At 42.3% G+C, this 20437-nt stretch overlaps 1 protein-coding gene across 3 annotated transcripts in view; it reads right to left on the bottom strand.

Moving 5' to 3' along the window:
* Positions 1 to 18581, bottom strand: part of garnl3 (GTPase activating Rap/RanGAP domain like 3) — a 47749-nt gene extending 29168 nt beyond the window's left edge. For all 3 annotated transcript variants that reach the window (XM_061080671.1, XM_061080661.1, XM_061080679.1), the window contains exons 1-3: positions 18309 to 18581; positions 11372 to 11441; positions 748 to 822 (exon numbers count right to left, since the gene is read on the bottom strand). In XM_061080671.1, coding sequence (XP_060936654.1) covers positions 748 to 822; positions 11372 to 11441; positions 18309 to 18358 — 195 coding nt within the window. In that variant the 5' untranslated portion in view covers positions 18359 to 18581. The remainder of the gene's footprint in view (positions 1 to 747; positions 823 to 11371; positions 11442 to 18308) is intronic.
* Between the last annotated feature and the right edge of the window lie 1856 nt (positions 18582 to 20437).

Below are 20437 nucleotides of genomic sequence, written 5' to 3'. Positions count from 1 at the left end.
TTATGCAACATCAAAACTCTGGCCAGTTTAAAAGTTTTGAAATTAATGCAGCTCTTTCAGTAAAGCAGTATTTAGCTTTTTCTCCATTTTACGTTTGTCACTTGTTGAATCAAAACTTTTAGAACCTATAACTCTTAATAACAAGTGGAATATGTCTGAACATGGGCCCCAAACCAGCAATTAATTTTTTTATTTAAATATTTTAAATCCAGAGACGGCCAAATATTTAATGAGGAAAAAATGGAGATGTGGAGATGTACATATTCAAACAATTGCTCGTCCTTTTAACATGATTTGGGTTTTCCAATCTTACATAATTCTCTACAAATAATACGAGGTCAAGAAAATAATAAAATCACCATCAGTTACTCCTGGGTTCAGTTACTCAAGTGTCCCATGTAATAATAAATACCTCACTTTATGAGTAATGTAGCTGAATACCAAACACATAACACTCAGTAATCTGTAGTTAAATACATTATAAATGTAACCGTCCAAACTCTGTATGATGTAAACAGATACAACAGGAAAAACTATAATTGCAATCATTTTTCTTTGTCCATAAACTCAAATCGATTTACCAAATGCAATCACGTTTTGAATATGTTTAACCAATTTTTAAAAATGGAACAAAAAAACCCTCATGCATCATTTACCGCATAAATTGGTGTTGTTCATTTGTTACCTCGCTAAGTGAATGGGTATTGGGCATGTGTGCACAAAAGTGTATTATACCAAATTGTGTACCTCATCCGATGAGCCATTCTCCACCCTGAAGCGTCCTGCCCTCTGAATAGCCCCATCTGCGTCACTGGAAATCAGCTGAGAGAAGAGACACAGACGGAGACACGTTTAAAATCATGACAGATCATGACTTGTGGCAGACAGTAATAAGCAGGTCATAAATACATTAGAGATGGCTGTCATCGCGGACAGAAGAGGAACCATGGCGGACACATCACCTCTGTGTGACAACAGTGGCCCTGAGTCCTCTCCATGAACAATCCCTTCCCCTTTGTGGATTATCAACATCTCCACAGTCCTTTAATCAACAATAATTAAGTCTGTGATGATTGGTCCAACCTCCCTCTGCTCGAAAGACGCCTTTTTCATGTTCTTTTTTATCTGCCACCCTCTACTTATTGCTCCAATTTTCTGTCTCCTGCTGACTCACCTCTTTCTTCTGAGAGAGGAGCCGTTACGGGAGTGAAATGGTTCCAGCTAATGATAGTGAGCGATGTGAGGGCAACACAGGAGGTGGAAAACAGAATGTATACTGTGGAAGAACATACAACCCTAAAGAAATGCTTTTCTTCTGGCTTCCTTGCTGAAAGGAGAACTGGGTGCCAGCTCTTTCCATTTGTGGGCTCCACAGCACTCTACGGTTACAATGTGTCCATAGTGTTTCCTATAAAACAATAATTACCTCAGTCGAGGAAGGTAAGTTTTCTCCTGAGTCTGTTTGTTGGTTTATTTGTTTGTTTGTACGAAAAAACTTCCAAAGTGATTTCCACCAACTTTGGTGGAGAGATTTGGCCTCGGCTTGGGAAGAAGCCATTGAATTGAAGATGTGGATTAAAGTGAGTCCAGAATTTATTGTTCACTTTCTTAACATGTACCAGGGCATTTTTGTAAATCTTTGTAAGTTTTGCAGAGATCTTGACATGTCACTGTTTAGAACATGTTTTAGAACAGCTATATCATTAAGGTTCACCAGGATAGCAGCTGTGGTCACGTAGAGCTGTCACCCAGTTCTCATCAGTGTTGTAAATATTTAGTTGACATGTTCTGCTACAGGCAACATCAATTGCACTTCTTTACTTCCTGGAGAGGAATCTACATTTTTCCCGCAGGTAAAATAGTATATAAATATTTTTTATAAAAGTTTTTTTTCTCATTTGAGTCATCGGTTTAAAGCAAAGGATGTTGTTGTGCCCTATGAGGCAAATGTGATGTAAGTTGATGTAAAACTAGTGTCTGTATACATCCAACATGTTACATATTGATTGCTCGACCCAATTTAAGGAGTCAAGTGTTTGGTCAGTCAGTGTTGCTCATCTGACTCTGAGTGATTTACAATCTTCCTCTCATCCTACTGGACAAAACCAGGTTCATACTATTACTATTCACAACCTCATTTCCTTTTCAAACCCAACACAGTGACTGATGTTGTGTTGCCTGGCCTTGTGTTCCCCTCCCTTGTTGATCTCTGTCTTCCTGTTTCTCTGTGTCTTTGCCCTCTGCTCTTTGACTGTCTTGACTTAATTGTGCTGTATTTTGCTCCCCTCAGCTCAGGTCTTTGTTTTGTTGACATGTAAATATAAAAAAGAGGCTAACACGTGGTTTCCCTGGGAAATTGGTGAAAATGTTGGAAAAAAACACCCTTGATCAGCCACCTGATCTGGATCCACACCAAAATGTGTTTTTTTCTGGCTAACACTTCATCATTCCACTAAGTTTCCTGGAAATCGGTCCACCTGTTTTCGTCTAATCTTGCTCACAAACAAACAGAAAAAACAACCGATGACCAACCAGACAGCAGTGAAATCAAACCCTCTTTGGGGGAAGTAATGATTAAATAGCAATTGAACCGTTTCATTTAATTTCTTCTGATAGACTCATTACTCCACAGACTTACTAATTGTGTTTTGTAGTATTCTTGTTGTTCTGAGCATGTATTCTAACAGAGAATTGAATAAGCCTGCATATAGGTTTTGCATCATGTCAACAATGGATCCCAAATATGATAAAAACCAGGACACTAATGTGCAAGTTAACACTCATTATCCTAGATATAACTTCTGACGTGTCTTAAATGAGGTAGTACAGTAACTAAACTCATTTTGTGAATAGCTGAGTTTACCAGTTTGGAGAGTGGCTGCGTGGCCCACTTCGACAGCTCATTAGATCATGTCAGACGGTGCGATGATGAGAGAGCGATGATGAGAGAGCGATGATGAGAGAGCAATGAGAGAGCGCTTATAATGGAAGGAGAGAGAGGGGGGGGGGGGTGAACTCTATTCAAAACATTCCTGTTGGTAGTGAGAATCAAAGGTTTTCTACTTGAATCATTAGTAACTGTCACACTCACTTTAATGTTCATATTAAACTATATCTGCAGTACCTGTCTGATACCGACCACTGGCGTATACACTTAACTTATATAGATCATATGCTGTATATTTATTGTTTGTATTTTTGTAAAAGTCAACCTTGCTGGTGCATATCCATTTCTCATCAGAAGTTTAAATACAATGGAAAAGTCAAACAGCATTTTTTACCAAACACAACTAATAATTGTTCTTATCAATAATCTACTGACTAGTTCCTTAAGTAATTGATCACTTGCTTGCTCTGTGCATTTTTCATTTCCATGACGACTTCTACAAATGTCTTTATCTGACTGACTCAAAACCTGAAGACAGTTTACCGTCACATAATGAAGAAAAGGAGCAAATCATCATATTAAGAAGCTGGAAAAAATAAAGCTAATATTTGGAATTTTGCTTGATTGAAATAAAAGTTGCCAATAATTTCGATCCATTGTTCGATCAACTTATCATTTCAATTAAATTTGATGATTTATTGACTTTATTGTGAAGAAATAGGTAGTAAGTGATCTGACTTTACAAAACCCTGTTGCCAAAATCAATGTATTTGAGCAAATTTGAATAACAATCTGTTTTCAAGGTTCGTTTTACATGCGTGATTTGATTAGTCTAATTTAAAACATAATAACTGAACACAAGTCATGCTATTTAACAATCCTGTCATAAAAAACCTCAATATTAAATATTCCCATGAATGAGCCATTTCAGCCCTGATATGCACACAAGTAAACCACCAGCAGCATTTTCTCCCGACACTGTATATAGAGATAATACAATAATCCTTAGGTTGAGAGCCACGCATGCTTACTGCAGGTGGGAGCCTCTGATAAACGACAGGGTCTCTGTGCAGTAATTGGTGTCTGAGGAGAGGCTGCAGAAAATACTGCCTTCTCCCCTTTCATATACATATATGAAAAACAAATATATTATCTACATGTTTCCCCATGTGGTTGTAAGTCTTTGCATTTGCATGTGTTTACGTGTGAGTGAGTGAGCGCCGCTCTTCTATCAGGATAAGAGCGTGTGCGTGCAGGAAATGGAAAGTAAACGCTGGAGCTACAGGCCTCCATCTCCCTCCACCTCTCTCTCTCTCCTGCCTTCTGCAACATCAACTGTCCAATCCCTGGATAATGGAGGGGAAACCAATGCAGTGTTCGCACAGAGCAACGCACCGCCTATTAGTGTGTGTGTGTGCATGTGAGAAAAAGATGACATTCGGTATTAAGTGCATGTTTAGTTAAATGTTTGTGCTGCTGTCTGTGAATAAGCTTTCTGCTGTTTTCTGGGTGAAAATAATGAACAAGGAGAAGGGGTAGAGGGGGCGAGGGGGAGAGATTAAGAGCCCTGGGGAGTCTGTTTGTGCTGGTGTGTGCGCGCATGTACGTGTGCGAGTGTGTCTAGCAGCACAGTCGCACACATGCATGCACCCTCACGCAGCCTCTGCTACTAAATCATGCAACAGAAGAGGCGCAAAGATGGAAAAAGCTGCACTCCCAGCGATTCCCTGTGGGCCTGCAGGGGAGTTAGAGGAGAGGAAACAGGGGAGAAGGGGGAGCCGGTTATGCCTCCACACTTTAACAAACAACCCATAAAACGTCTCACCGCTGTCGGGGAAGAGAAGTGGAGGGATGGGGCGGAGAGAAAAAAATCAAATGTATTAAGAGAGGGAAGGAATGACGGATGAGGCTAAGAGGGAGACAAGTCAAAGGGCGACGCAGTGACAACAAACAGCCGAATGATAAAAGAATAATAGCCTTCTCCCCATTGCGTAAGCCCCTGGGACGAGGGGTTAGCTTTATAGACGGAACACACACACGCACACAAATTCTCTTACAACGGACACTTAAACAGCTCCCACTTTAGGGCACGACTTGAGCATCTCACAAACACAATCAGGCTCAGCGCGTACTCAGAGAGCGTCCGATTTCCCCAAGGCCCACAGGACAAAAGGAGCGCTGCAGTGCAGGGAGAGATGTGTATCTGTGTGTGTGTGTGTGTGTGTGTGTTTGTTGGGGTATTAAATCAATCGTTTTGTGAATGCTGATAGATAATTGATCTCATCAGTGGGCCTGTTAATGCACACTCACGATCCTCCTGGAAGGCAGAGAACACGGAGGCGTGGGCGGCGGAGCAGGAGAGGAAGTGGCAGAGGGGTGAGGAGGAAAGTAGTAAGTAGCAGGGAGGAGGAGAAGGGGGGGTGAAGAGAGAGGGAGGTGCACCGTCAGAGGGAAGGGATGAATGACAGATGAAAAATGAAGGAGATCAAGAGTGGAAGAGAGAAGGCAGAAAAAGCCAAAAAAAGGAATAGAGGCGGGAGGAGGCAGTTTGAACAGAGCGGCCGAAGGGAAGGTGGTGCAGAAATGTTATGTGGGTTTTCTTAATTATTACACCACTGTTGAGTTTCACAAAAATAAAAAATAAATATCTCATTAACGTCTCTACAGAGTATATTATGTGACTCAGTTTTACAGCTTGGATCATCCCGGCTAAATCATCAGAACCAAAGATTAACAAACACATTCAAAAATATCAGTGATTTTTTTAAAGGAACAAGCTTAAGGGAATCACAATTTCAGGGTTGAAGTTAGCTATGACTCAAGGAACTTTTCAACTAGAGACATCTAACTGCAAAGCTTCCAATTCTGCTACTTCTAACAGTGGGTGAAAAGTGAAGGTCAATCAAACAGTGTGAATCATTGTGACACATTAAAATCTCAATCTTTAAGTCAGTTAGGTGAAATACCGTAACAAAATGAATTCTACCTTATCAACTATGGCTGTAACTGATAAAGTCAAATTTAGCTTTGTTATTTAACACGCTACATTCATCAGGTACAACTCAGACGCCTCATTTAGCTGAATACTGTGTGGAAATCTAAATGTGTGTCTCTGTGTGTGGGTCTAATTAATGTAAGACAGTTAGAAGGTGAAGCATGAGTTCAGGAAAGCTATGAATAAATGCTGCGCTGATAAAATAAAACTCAGAATTCAAGTGGTTTGAAATAAATGTCTAAGTGGGTCAGAGTCTGGAATCAAAACATTAGCTGTGTGTAATGAAAGAAGTCCACTGACACAGATGTGAGTGAGGGTTGCTAAGTTTATATGATCATAGTTTATTCATGGGTAGATTATTTATTCTGTTGGAGTCTCTTTGCTTGGTGTCAATCATGGATATAAACTGTATCTAGGCTTAAAGGCAAATCTGATGATGTTCTGTCTTTTTCTTATCCTCAGAAAATCCCATGAAAAGACCAAATCCAAAAAACATGGAGTGTGAAGCCCGATTCCTCTGTGACACCTACACCCATTGTGTTTTTAATAGTTTTTTTTTACAACAATGGAGCTCTTTAGTTCTGAGGAGCACGCTACTGTGGATACAAAGACTATTCTTCTTAGCAACACAATGTTGGTTTTGGTCTTTTTGATAGAACTTGAGAAGGAAAAACAAAAAATATGAAGCGACTCATCTGTTAAATACATGTTAACCATTTAGATAAATAAAATAAATATATTATTCGTTAAATGAATACCTTATGATCTGTGATACTGATATCAGACAAACTAACGACTGCACAACGTATATGTAGACATGCAATAACAACAAAAGAGCAGAATCAGAGGTGAGAATGTAAATCAGACACTAACAACGTCTGTAATGTGGCTGTTTGCCATGCAGCCATCAACTGCACCCGGATTAGCATCGACGTTGCCTGTGGCTAGGACCAATAACAACGGCCCCACGTCGATATCTGCCCATTGATGCCACAGCAACACTGGGGATGACTGAACTAATGACTAGGACTGAAGCCAGTGGGCCACCCCCCCATCCAGGAGACACGCTGGGATGGGTGCAGCAGCTACAAGGGCCCTCGAAGGCTGCAGCGAAGCCCGGGATCCCACAGCACAGCAGCAGAGCCACAGCTGCCGTGAAACACGATTAGTTAAGAGACGAGCAGGAGGGACAGAGTGAGAGACAACAGCGAGGGAGAGAGGGAGAGAGTTTCAGATTCTAGGATGTTCGGATGAGTAACCAAACACTCTGAGGTGTTTCAAATGACTTTTAAAGAGGTGAGTGATGCTCTCGTACATGTGACAGGGGTAATGCTCAGAAAGGGCACTGAACCTTTATTCCGCTATACAGTACATTATAATGTTCTAGTAAGACAGAGATCCTGATACAATGATATGCCTAAAATCAATTACTTTTAAGGATGCACATTTTTGTCTCCACAGGACAGATTTACGCCCTGTCCACACTTACGGGAATATTTAGCAAAATAAACTATTTCGTTTGCATTTGGGCCTTTCACCTTCAATAGTGCACTTTCCAAAAAGTCTAGTTTCTGTGTATCCTTGTGTACATGATGAACAGAGCATTTTGAAAACGATGACATCACAGCTTTCTTCACGCATTCTTACTGTTTTGTGTGATGCACCAGAAACAACAACAACAATGGCGGCTATATACTCAATTCCCTATGTTTAGTCAGCAGTGCTACTGAGCATCACTGCACCACGTTACCAAGACAATATATAAAGTTGTATCTCTGATTCTGTTAGATACAGGAAAGTGTCAAATACAAGCAACTGAGCCCAAAAGAAAATTGCATTCAAGTGGATAAAAAGATACAAAAGTGGCCAATATTTAGCTTACTTACATGTTGTTGCTGTGTAGCAGAAACTACAGAGACAGTTCATAATTTGTAACAGATGTATCCCAAAAACAAAATGTGAATCAAACGCACCAATCCTCACGAAGGAAAACGCAGTTTGCCGTTATCTTGTAATAACCACGTGTGGCCACGTTGCCCGCTGTTCAGCAAAAGTTACACAGTTTCACTTTGATGTCAATAAACACAAACAGGCGGCGACACGCGTGATGAGACGCAGCCGCGCCGAGAGTGTGAATAAACTCGGTGTGACAGTGCAGAGAAAAGCCTCCGAGGCAGTGACAGTAACACTGGTAAGCAGGTGGGAGAGGAGCCGTCTGCTCACCAGTCACTGTGCAGGACTGACAGCTATAACCTCTTGACACACACACAACACACACACACACACACACACACACACACACACACACACACACACACACACACGCACTAGTCTCAGTTGCAGTTATTGCTGTAAACTGCGACATGCAATGCAACACAAAACTGAGACAAATAATCGTTAACATACACACACGCATGCAAAGAAGCACGCACACACACACACACACACACACACACACACACACACACACACAAACACGCACACACACACACACACACGCACTAGTCTTAGTTGCAGTTATTGCTGTAAACTGCGACATGCAATGCAACACAAAACTGAGACAAATAATCGTTAACATACACACACGCATGCAAAGAAGCACGCACACACACACACACACACACACACACACACAAACACGCACACACACACACACACACGCACTAGTCTTAGTTGCAGTTATTGCTGTAAACTGCGACATGCAATGCAACACAAAACTGAGACAAATAATCGTTAACATACACACACGCATGCAAAGAAGCACGCACACACACACACACACACACACACACACACACACACACACACACACAAACACGCACACACACACACACACACACAAACACACACACACACACACACGCATTTACTTATATATTTGTGAGGATAATGCATTTGCCAGCCTCCTAACCATCAAAAATATGTAAGGTCTATTCTTAAAATGGTCCTCACAAAGGTATCAGTACAAGTAAACCACACACAAACACAAGCACACACAGACACACACCCACACACACACACACACAAACACACACACAGAGCTACAGAATCAACATGCCTTTATTTTCCTGTGTGTCACAGCACACAGCTTCAGACCCAGTTGGCGCCCACCTCTCCCCCTACTCGTCACCGCCTTCCTCTCTGGGCCTCGAGTAAAGACAATTCAATTCAGTGGGAAAACACCAGCACTCTCTCAGAGCTGCTGTGTCAGGATTAAATGGGTTTAATTGCTGTCGGCTTCAGCTCTAGTGCGCAATGCACAATTAAGCCTGTGAGAGTGGGCCGCGGAGGTGTGAGAGGATAGAGGAGACCACACAGGGCGGGAGATGCCTGTGTGTTGGTGCTGTTTGTCTCTACCTGGGAGAGCAGAGGCCGTCATGCAGGGTTTGTGTGTGTTTCAGTGTGAGCTGACGTGAGTGGGAACCTCACATGTGTTGACTGAAGTGAGTTGGGCATGTTATATGGGCTGATGGCCAATGTGTGTGAGTGTGTGAGTGTGCAGCAGCACTGTATTGATTTTCTTACTCCTTTGTGTATTCAGTGAATTCAACTTCCTACTTTGTTTTTGACTTTTTCCATGTAACAAGAATAGGAATCAGGAATAGGATGTTACTTATCTATTTATTTATTTTTGTATTTTTGGAATTTTACATAGCTTTTATTCCTACTTAGGAAATAGAGATATTTATAGTCTCTTGATGATGTAGCCTAATGACTTGGCCGACTCCGTGGCTTTTCCTCTTGTGCATCCATGATGTCATACATTTTTCTCCATTGAAGTTATGTAAATGTTGTTGGTGGATTGTGATGAAATTTAGTAAAAACTGTCTGAAGAGAATAAATCGTTACAACTTTCATCCTCTGACTTTTCTCTTGGCCGTCACATCCAAATTTCTGCTCTCATTGGTTTTGAATGTGTACAAAATTAATGATATTCCAACCTTTATTGCTAATTTGAAAAGAAAAAAATGATGTATACAGTAAATGGAGTATTAACTAAACATCAACACGCTGCGGATCTTAAAGTGAGCATGTTAGCACGCGGATGTGATCAAAAAGAAAACCCGATAGAAACTATCTGTTTTAAATAAGAAAAACCGAAATATGTTTTCCCAAAGTGTTCCTGATCCACACAACCTCTTAATGCAAATGTTTATTATCAAAATGACTTAAAACAGAGTATGGATCTCAAAATTTGGCAGCGCTCCATACATACACTCAAATGTGATTACATATTACAGGTCTATAATGTCATAGGTAATTGGTTTATGCTGTAAAGTCTCTGTTATAACGGAGACCGTTCTTTGAATCACTATCTCCCACTTGACTTGAGACATCCAAAACATGATCTGGAGTCAAACTTGTCTAAGATCTAACAGAAATTTCTTTCACACACTTTCATTAATCACTGCTTGCCTCACTTAACGCTATATAATGTGTTTTTAATTGCTGTATTTCATATCCATCCAGCCATCATCTATTCCTCTTCACCTTTGAGGGTGGCGTGGGAAGATGGAGTCACTGTACCACAGGGTCAATACACAGAAACAAAGAACCATTCACACGTATGAATGAACAGTTTATAGTCTCCAATTAACCTAAACCCAATATTTGGACTGTGGGAGGCGGGAGCCAGAGAACCTGATGATAACCCACACAGACGTGGGGAAACTAGCATCAAACCTGGGATGATTACACCTGTGATCATCGTGTTTTCATCCATTACATGACTCATGAATACACCGAGTCATAACAGCATGTGAAGTGTAAACGAGGAAACAGTCCTGATCTCATCCTGGCTCACACCCTCCACAATGTTTGGATACTGCTATCTCTCTTTTTCTATCTTGCACCCCCCACCCCCCATCACAGACAGCAGTACAGTGTGTGGTGTCAGTCTGCTGGCGCTGATAGGCGGCATGTGGTTTCTCCTCAACACTAATCTGTCGGACAAGCAGTGAGCAAGCACTCGCCGACAAACCAATAATATGTCTCTGGTAGGAAGTACGATCGCAGCGCACAACTCCGGGACTTCCTGCTCCTCTGGGCTATCAGGATGTACAGACTCAGAGGAGCGACACGCTCATAAACACTCGTCGTGCACGCTCCCTCAAACCAACAGTGACTCAACAGCTTTGTAACCGACCACAAAGACACACACACACTGTGCAGCAGCAGCAGCAGCAGCTTCACATCAGCAACACGGGAACTTTGGAGGCGCTGAACGAGCACCCGCTGTGATCCATCTCTGGCAAAAGCACATCTCTGGACCACGCCCAGTACGTCATGACTTATCAGCCCCCCCCCCCCCCTCCGCCGATGACCACCCAGTGTCAACAGAGAAAGATGGGAGCGCAACGGGAGGGGGGGGGTCACGAGGAGGAGGAGGAGGAGGAGGAGGAGGAGGAGGGGAGAGAAGATGAGCAGACAGAGCCGCTGAGACACAAAGAGAGCAACAAGCAGCTGAGTGCGTTGTGGGTGGGACTCACCAGCTCCACCGACCCATAGTGTTTCCTGCTGAAGTCTCCACGCCTGCAGCCCAGGTCCTCCGAGGCTGAGCTGCAAAACAAACACACACGGTCACACACATGGCCTCCATCAAACCACGTAAACATATACGGTAAACTGTGGCATCACTCATACATGAGGGGCAGTCGCAGCATCTGCTTTCCTCCCGTCCCTTAACCTCACTTCGTCTCCTTGCTCATGACCACTTTCTTCACGCTACGTTCATTCCCTCTGCCCTTCCCTTCTCTTTTTCTTTCTCTCTTTCTTCCCCCTCCTCCTGTCTGTGTGTCTGTTGACGTGGCGGGGCCAGCGGTGGCACGGTGACTGGCTGGGAGTGGCGGCCAACCCAGTTCTGATTGAGATGTGGGTCCTGATTGAATTATGGCCGAGTGATAGATGGAGACCGGCTGGGAGAGCTGACTGCTGGTCGAATAGTAAAACGCACACACAGGGTGATTACAATCGCTATCACATGTAAAAGAAAGTGGCACACATGCAAAATGCATACGTTTAAAAATGGAATACAATAACTTTACAGTCGTCTTAGGCGTTTTACTAAATATCAATATTAACATGGGCCTAAAAGCCACTTGCAGCGTAGATCTATATTAGGAACACAATCTCAAATCAAGTCTAATTCTCTCTGGGGTCACATTGAATAAAATGCTTGACAAAGAAATTCCATTTGCACTAAAAATCTCTACAACAAAACACTTTATTACCGTTGTTATTTATCTGAGTTGCTTGTCGAAAAGCTCACAATAAAGACACAGATCCCTTTCTGTCAAATCGATTTCTAAGAACAAGAAGAGCACACATCCGCCCGAGGCCCAACATTCCCTTTTAAATCAATCAAACTGCAACTAATCAGGGAAATCTGTGAAAGTGTCAAAAACACCCAATCTCACAATGTTAAAGAAGATAATATATAATTCTTGGATCTGTCTCTCTGATCTGAATCTGCACCTGATCCATCCTTCCACCAGGTTTCGTAGAAATGCATTTGGTAGACTTTACATAATCCTGCTGAGAAACCAACCAACAAACAACGCGGACAAGGGGGAAACACAACCTACTCTGTAGCAGTGATGACGGTAAAGTTTGATAGTTTGGGAAAAACAGCAGTTGACCCCCTTGTTGTCATGGGACAAGATCTGTGCCTTACATCTATGCATTAATAAGGAGCTAAGTTATATTTTAAGCAAAAAAATATATATCTCTGGCATGAACTTATATAACTTGAATAAGTGCAAAACATGCAGACACAAAGAATGACAATAATTATCTTGAGATGTCAGAGGTACAAAGAATTTTTTGAGAGTGCTGCCTGTGTGCTCCTTAGCCAAGCACTCCTCTTGTGATTTTCTCCAGATGCATGTTGTTTAATGTCACAAATTCCTCTGTGACAAATAGAAAAAAAACGGCGGCAGATTTTGCAGTTGGCCTTGTAGACATCGTCCCCTCAGGATCCCAGCCATTGAAACTTATTTTCCCACTATCTTCTGCTTTTCTGCAATCTTTTCATATTTTTTCGCCAGCGGACTGCGCTCGAAAGTCAAAAATTTGTATATCCCACCGTTGTAAGCAGCACTATCACCTATGCTTCTCGTAGGTTGTGACGTGTGCCTTGAGAGACAGGCGGAGGGATCACAGAGCAGGAGGGTTTCCCACATCTATGTCACACAAGACGCCCGTGTGAAAATATGGAACGAAGACATCTTTTACGGGGCGTTTAGCAACACTAGCTACAACCACAGCAGTTTGCAGCACAATGACCCCACTTTTCTGGAGAGTCTAGGCTCAGTGTTGTGACAGTCAACTGGTCGACGTTAACAATGTACCACTGGACAACCCATATATCACTTCTTATCTTCGGTCATGCTGATTCTATTACTATTGATCCAGCCTGATCTAAGTAGATGGCACTGTAAAAAGTATAAAATCTTAGAGTAAGAAGAAACAGAACGAACAAGCTGGGATATTATTTTAAAAAAAGATCCACACACAGCCACACAGCTCCTTGGTAGCATTTGATTTCTTTTTAACACTAAATGCAATATCAATCTACTTAAATCTACAGAATTATTGCCAAGAGGTACAGTACACCAAAGCAATTTCTCACACCATGCAAGGAGGCTGGTTAAACTGGAAAAATGTCAAGAAAAATAAGGTGGTTTGAGTGATTAGTTAAACAGCAGGTTTCTAAGAAGGCAAGACAATGATACAAAGCTACAGGTGTTGTGCACTGGAGCTCACTTTGGAAAAAATTTGGAGCAGAAACGTCAAATTGCACCTAAATCTTAACGTGCCAAAACCCACCGGGTCGCAGGCTTGGTTCAGCCATCTCTTCTCACTGCACAGCCCCCCCCCCCCCCGCTCCTCACCGTTACATCTGCCTCTCCCACGCACGTGAACAGAGACACGAGGCAGATTATGTGTCATTACTACAGCAGGCTTATTCTGCTGCACAAAACCCAGATATACCGCCATACATGTGCGGCTGTGAATGTTTCTGACGGCACAACACAATTTGATGAGGATGAATTTACTTCACAAGGCAATCTGTAACGGTCCGTCACAAATTCCTGTGGCACTTTTTAACCAACATCCAAGTAGAAGAATTTAAAAAGGCTTTTTGACGTTTTTATTTTGTATATATTGTGTATTTGTTTGAATCTAATGTGTGTATGATTGTCTGAGGGGTGTAAATGACCTGCATGCTTTTTGCTTCCTCCTCCTCTCTGGACCACATCCCCCTACTCCACGCCATCTCCCCCCAGCTCTTCCCTCTCTGGTCAGGTTGCTCTCTCTCTCTCTCCCTGCCTCTCTGCGGGACTGTTTATACATAATGTGCACTCAATCTTAAAGGTCACATCTTAAAGTGTGTCTGTGCTGCAGGATGTATCCATCAGCGCTTCCTTGCTCGCTGCCCGCCGGCTTCGGTGAGCTGGGTGGGGTCTGCTGAAGCCCCATCACAACCTGGACTCCATCACAGAATTCTACCTTAATACGTGCCCACTTTGTCTTCTCTGCATTCAGGTGGCTATCTCTCCTACCCTTCACCTTTTGCCTTGAGGGGGGGTGATGAGAGGGGTGTACACCGGAGGGGGATAATTTAGCGGCAGCACCCAGCGATCCTTCCTAAAGAAAACCACCTCATCATCTCCCGGTGAAGCTCGTCTGGAAAGCTCTCCTGAGTGTGAGGCTTTCGGTTGATGTTTAAATGTACATGTGCACATGGTAATTTGCACATGCAGGAGGTGCAGTCTGTGGTGAACAAGATAGTGTCTGTCAGATCAAAAAGAAGAGCAGCAGTCAAGCTTTGCTAACACCCATTAAAGAAGTGAAAGAGCCAAGGGAGTAGAGTGCCTCTGATGAGGAACGTGTACCTGTCATCAGAGCTCTGGCAGTGAGGCAGTGAGGCTGACGTATTCAGACTTCAAGTACAGTAAAGTACGGTGTACGCAGACTCAAAAATGTATAATCAGTGTGACACTGTAACCAAAGTAAGGACTAAAATTTGTACCAGTCATGTTTTTACTGCAAATACTGAAACGTAAATTCTGAGTTCATACTATAAATCTCAGAGAGCAGTGATATCATACTATTTTATATCCAATTTATATTTTTTTCTTTTTTAAGACATGATGTTGGTTTGTCCCAGCCTGACATTGTCATACTCATGATTCTAGTCAGAATATGAGTCTGAGACCGCTCCATTGGGCTGTGATTGTGGCGTGTTTCAACCGCACCAGGAAAAAAAATGCCTCTTCGCTCAATTGGATAGATCTACAACCAATCAGAGCAACGTAGTATGTGACGTATGTTGAGCGACGCATAGTTGTTGTCAACAGAACTCAACTGCACGCACGCTGGAAGAAGTAGAAGAAGAAGATGAAGAACGATTTTTGCCGGTGTTGTAAAAATAATTGAAGGATACACGGAGAACTTACAGACTCAATGGCAGCTTCTACACATCTCAGCTCTCCAGCGGCAGGCATGTTTGTGGAAAACAAAGTCAACCCAAGCGCTGTTTGATGATGTAACTGTTGATCATCTGTCCATCATCGTATAAAGCCCGCCCTGACCATTTGATTGGTCCGAACAGCTTCTGTTCGGAGATAATTTCTCGCCAACGGAGCGACTCCAGACCGAACTTCCTGTTTGTCCACTACTCAATTAAAGACTTTTAACAATATGTAACTTCACATGGCTGCTAGGGGTCGCCCAATTAAAATAGTAAATGTTACTAAAGACATAGTTAGACCTCACGTCATGAAGCAGCGTGGGATCATGGGAGGTGTTGTCTTCACCACTACCGCCAATGAAAATAAACCTGAGGAGACTATGGCGCAAGTCTTGGCTCATGGATGAGGGCCTTCCATCCATCCATTATCTATAATGCTTATCCTGTGAGGTTCGCGGGGGGGAGCTGGGGTCACAAACAGAGACAAACAGCTATTCACACTCACTCTAACTTTCAATATAAAGTTACTTTAACCCCAATCTGCAGACGTTTGGACTTGGGAGGAAGCCCGGATCCAAGCAGAAAACCCACACGGACACGGGGAGGACATGCAAACTCCACACAGAAAGAGTCCGGCCAAACCAGGATTCGAACTAGGTCAGTACTTAACACTGTACCACTGTGCCACCCTATGGATGAGGTAATGTAATAATGTTTTATTCACGTTATACAACAAATGGCAATGAATAAATAAGGAATAAATAAGGAATAAAAACAACAATAGGCTAACTGGCTAGCAGTGTGTTATTCTTTCGTCTTACAACATTTGCCAAAGAAGTTACAGCAAAGACGGGAAAATTATCGGGTCAAGCTCATATTACGCAATTAAAAGGCCACTAAAATTAAACGTCCCGCTACCTCGAATATAACAGGATCCGTTTGAACATAACAAATTTGGGAGAATGTCAAGTCAGCAAAATATATATCATAGGTCATTTTCAGACATTTAAATGAAGAATTGTTATATATAATATCCTTAAACAGCTATAGCTGGCCATTAAACGTTGTTTCCCACAGATTAAACTGTAACTTCCATATTTAGCACAACACTGTGCCTACATACAAATACATATATATCACAGGCCCGCCCTGTGGTGACATGTAACACACTTGAAACCATTATCCTGCAGTCAAAGCTATGGCCGCATGTTTGGAAATCATAACTCGAACTCTGAACAATTCCGATATTTGCTTTCCAGTAGCATAATGGCTTTTAGCCAAAGAAAAAAGAAAAGACTTTGAAAGCTTTGACCAAAGATAAATAGCTCTGAAACAGACAGAGGAAAGATGTATATTCGGGATAATGGAGTACGGGAAAGGTTACAAATTGTGGTTTCTGTCACATAAGGCAATGGACAGTGGCCACTGAAAGGCTCCACATCCACTGAAAAGTGACGTATACAGTAAATCACACTGCTGCCCATCATACTAAACCTCCTCGTGCTCAGGAAAAGAAAAAGCCAATCCATTCATCAGTTTAAACTCTTAGATCATTCCATAAAGTGGCTCTTTATGAGATTGTGTCAAAAGGAGAACAAAAAGAACTGCAGAGAGCGACGATGAAAAGCTTAAAAAAAGCCCCTCAACTCGTACAGAATTACCTCACACATATAGTCCATCCACAACTGGCAGCTGCATCTGACAGTGTAAATAATTCAAATGTCAGTGGAATGTTTTCTGCAGCAGCTCCCACACTGCAGACATGCGAGCTTCACATGTTAAATGATGCAGATGAAAACTGTTTCATAATCGTTCAATTTGGGATTCAAACCATTTTCAGTCAAACTCTGCTGATGCATGCACCAAAACTTGCGCATAACACACACAGTTACAGCTACACATGTTGCTGGGTGCACGACATGCACAGTAAACACCAAGCCACCGCTTTCCTGCTGCAGCTTCAACTTAACTAATAAGTCACAATCATTTAGTGACAAATAACCAAAACAAAATCATGCCACCATGGGAGCGACGTGGCGAGAGCATTTAATGAATTTCATTCTCATTTACTTTTCTTTGGCTCGTCTCTCTACAACATGGAAACCTGCACCTGAGCTCCAGGCATCACTGACTGTGTTTAAGTATCGCTGCAGCCCAGTAAGTGAACGGTGCTGCTTTACAACTGGCAAAGAGCTGCTGCAGTGGTGGCACTTTTCAGATCCATCAAAAGTAAACAGGCTGAATGAGCAACAGCAGAGGAACCTTGGACCAAGTCTGAACTCCACTGCACAGTTAAAGCCGGAGGCTCTGCCTCGTACACGATATTCTGCTGCTGTCAGAGCTGCCTGCACCTCCAGTCTACCTCAGACTGAAAAGCACGCCATGAATAATTCATGATTTTCCATAAAGGCTGTACTGTAATGTCCCGGGAAAAAAAAAAAAAGGAGGAAGAAGAAGACAGCTCAGCTCAGGGATGATTTAGTTTTAACAGTTGAATCAAACTAAAGCAGCTCCTGTGGTTTAATTAAAAAAGCTGCTGTGGCTGACAGAGTCTGTGCGGAGCGTCAATACTTCCACACTGAGGACTTGTGGATTCAGTGGCGGCTCAGTTCGCCAGCCTTCCCGCAGTAAATGGAAAAAATAAAGATCAATAAATCATGCACTTGATGCACATCCACACAAGTGTGACACTCCACACAAACACTGTAAACACTGCACAGCCACTGCAGGGGGGGTAATAACTGCACTTTAAAACGCTGCGTAAAGCAGGAGCAGGTGTTATCAGCCTTTATGCTTTTTTTGTCTATGCGTAAAATGTGCCCGTGCTGCAGGGAAATGACAGAGCGACGACAGAGAAGCTTTTGCATTCAACAGATGAGATGTGGCATCATGCAGGAAACACACAGGGTGAAGAGCAGGGTGTCATGAGTGGTGTTGTTGTTTTTTTTTACCGCTGATAGAAAGTCAACAGTTTGTTAGAGGCTGGATCCACACTGTTCATGTCCCCATGCGATGTCAGTCCAGCGGACAAGGCGACAACAACAAGCCGGCGTCTGTTTCTCCCTTTCTCTCCTCTTCTGTCCCTCCTGCAGAATGTTCCTCCTCCGGCTAGGAGCGCAGGTTCATCCCCGACCACAGCTGATCGGACCGCGGCTGCTGCTCGGACGCGTCACGGGCTCCTCCTGGCTCTCTCTCTCTCTCTTGCGCGCAACCGGTCACAGCCACAGCATGATGGTGGAGCGGAGCTGTGTGCTTATTGAGTTGTCCCCCCCCTCTCTCCCTCTCTCCTCCTATATGACTTCCTCTATCCACCCCCCCCCCCCCTTCGCCACAAACACACACACACACGTCACCGCGTTTTTTTTTTTCTCAGTCGCTCGGGGCTCTGCAGAGTAAAAGGCACCATTCAGAGCAGAGGAGTCTTATCGTCTTTTGTCCCCCTCTTTGAGTTGCTGTTACATCACCGTCAATTACGCGAAGCCTCCTGCAGCTACGGTTCTAAGTGATGTCAGGAGGCAGCAGTGGCGGATCTAGGATTTTTTTTGGGAGCCACCAAGGGGCCAGAATTTACACAGAGGGGCCAATTACAAGTCCAACAAGGATGCACAATTCCTGATTCAGTGAGATGCATATTTAAGTCATTCCCTGTTCACTGTTATAGCGCCACAGCTCTGAGCAAAGCCACACATCATCGAATATATCTTGAAAATAGTTCCTTGTTCGAGCACAATGCGTTAAAAAATGGTCAATTATTATTGTTATTATTTGTAAGTGAGTAGTTTGTAAAAAAAAAAAGAAAAAAAAAAGACCCTTCAGGGGCCAATTAAATTTCAGTTGCGGTCAGTGCCCAACCCTGACCCTGGACCCGCCCCTGGACCCGCCCCTGTGAGGCGAGAGGAAGACTTGCCTGCAGCTTTTCAACCTCCACGGCAATTTATTATCTTAAACAAATCAGCTTTGATATTCTATCTATCTATCTATCTATCTATCTATCTATCTATCTATCTATCTATCTATCTATCTATCTATCTATCTATCTATCTATCTATCTATCTATCTATCTATCTATCTATCTATCTATCTATCTATCTATCTATCTATCTATCTATCTATCTATCTATCTATCTATCTATCTATCTATCTATCTATCTATCTATCTATCTATCTATCTATCTATCCGTCTGTTGACAGGATGTTGGCTTAATTATTAGAACACTTATAAATAAGAGGATTGGGGTTGCCAGGTACACAACCATATATACCAACTTAAAAAAACTGCTTCAATTTGTAACACACAAATTAAATAAACAAGTAAAAAATAAGAAAAAAAACTAATTTGTGCATTACCAATTAAAATGTTTTTTCTTTAACTGTTTAACAAGTTTCTTTTGTCAGTGAAGCGAAAACATATTTAAGTTACAAATGCTGGTAATCAAACCATTCATAATTATAGGTTTGAGCTCTAATGAGATATCACCTCTGTATTTATAATTAGTAAAAGGTTTTAATCCATCCAGTCTCCAATGTAAATGTAAATAGTGATAAATAAAAGTCTTTAATTACGATTAATAAACCTCCATAAATGATGCAGTAGAGAGTGGTGCCAAGTTTCTCTCTGCTTTTCTTTGGCCTCTCTGATCTTCACCAATCAATCACTCTTATGTGCTCCCAGGGGTTTACCCATAATCCCACTGAGCAGGAGGACGGTGCAGTGATGAGGTCATTCATTCACATAACCTCCCTCTTCCTTGTCTCTTTCTTATAGCGCCCAACCAATATGGACTTTCGGGGGCCGATTCTGATAAAAGAAAGTAAAACTGATACATCAGTTGAGTTCTACTTTTTTATATATCTTGTTTTTTATCTTCTAGTGTTGAACTCTCTGCTTATTTCACTTTCTGGTCAGTCTTTGAAAAAAACAGCTGCATACACAGAGATCTGCATTTACTACACTGCTGCCACTGATCCATTCATCATAGTGAAACAGAATTATAGAAACATCCACTCTTGTGTTTTGTAAACCTAAACTCGTCTGTGTGAGATTGCACAGACACAAACACTGTTTGTAAAAGTATAAAAA

The sequence above is a fragment of the Limanda limanda genome, chromosome 1 (assembly GCF_963576545.1).
Source record: "Limanda limanda chromosome 1, fLimLim1.1, whole genome shotgun sequence".
In the NCBI taxonomy this organism is placed as follows: domain Eukaryota; kingdom Metazoa; phylum Chordata; class Actinopteri; order Pleuronectiformes; family Pleuronectidae; genus Limanda; species Limanda limanda.
The sequence above is the reverse complement of the archived record's forward strand: the minus strand, read 5'-3'. Positions and strand labels throughout refer to the sequence as shown.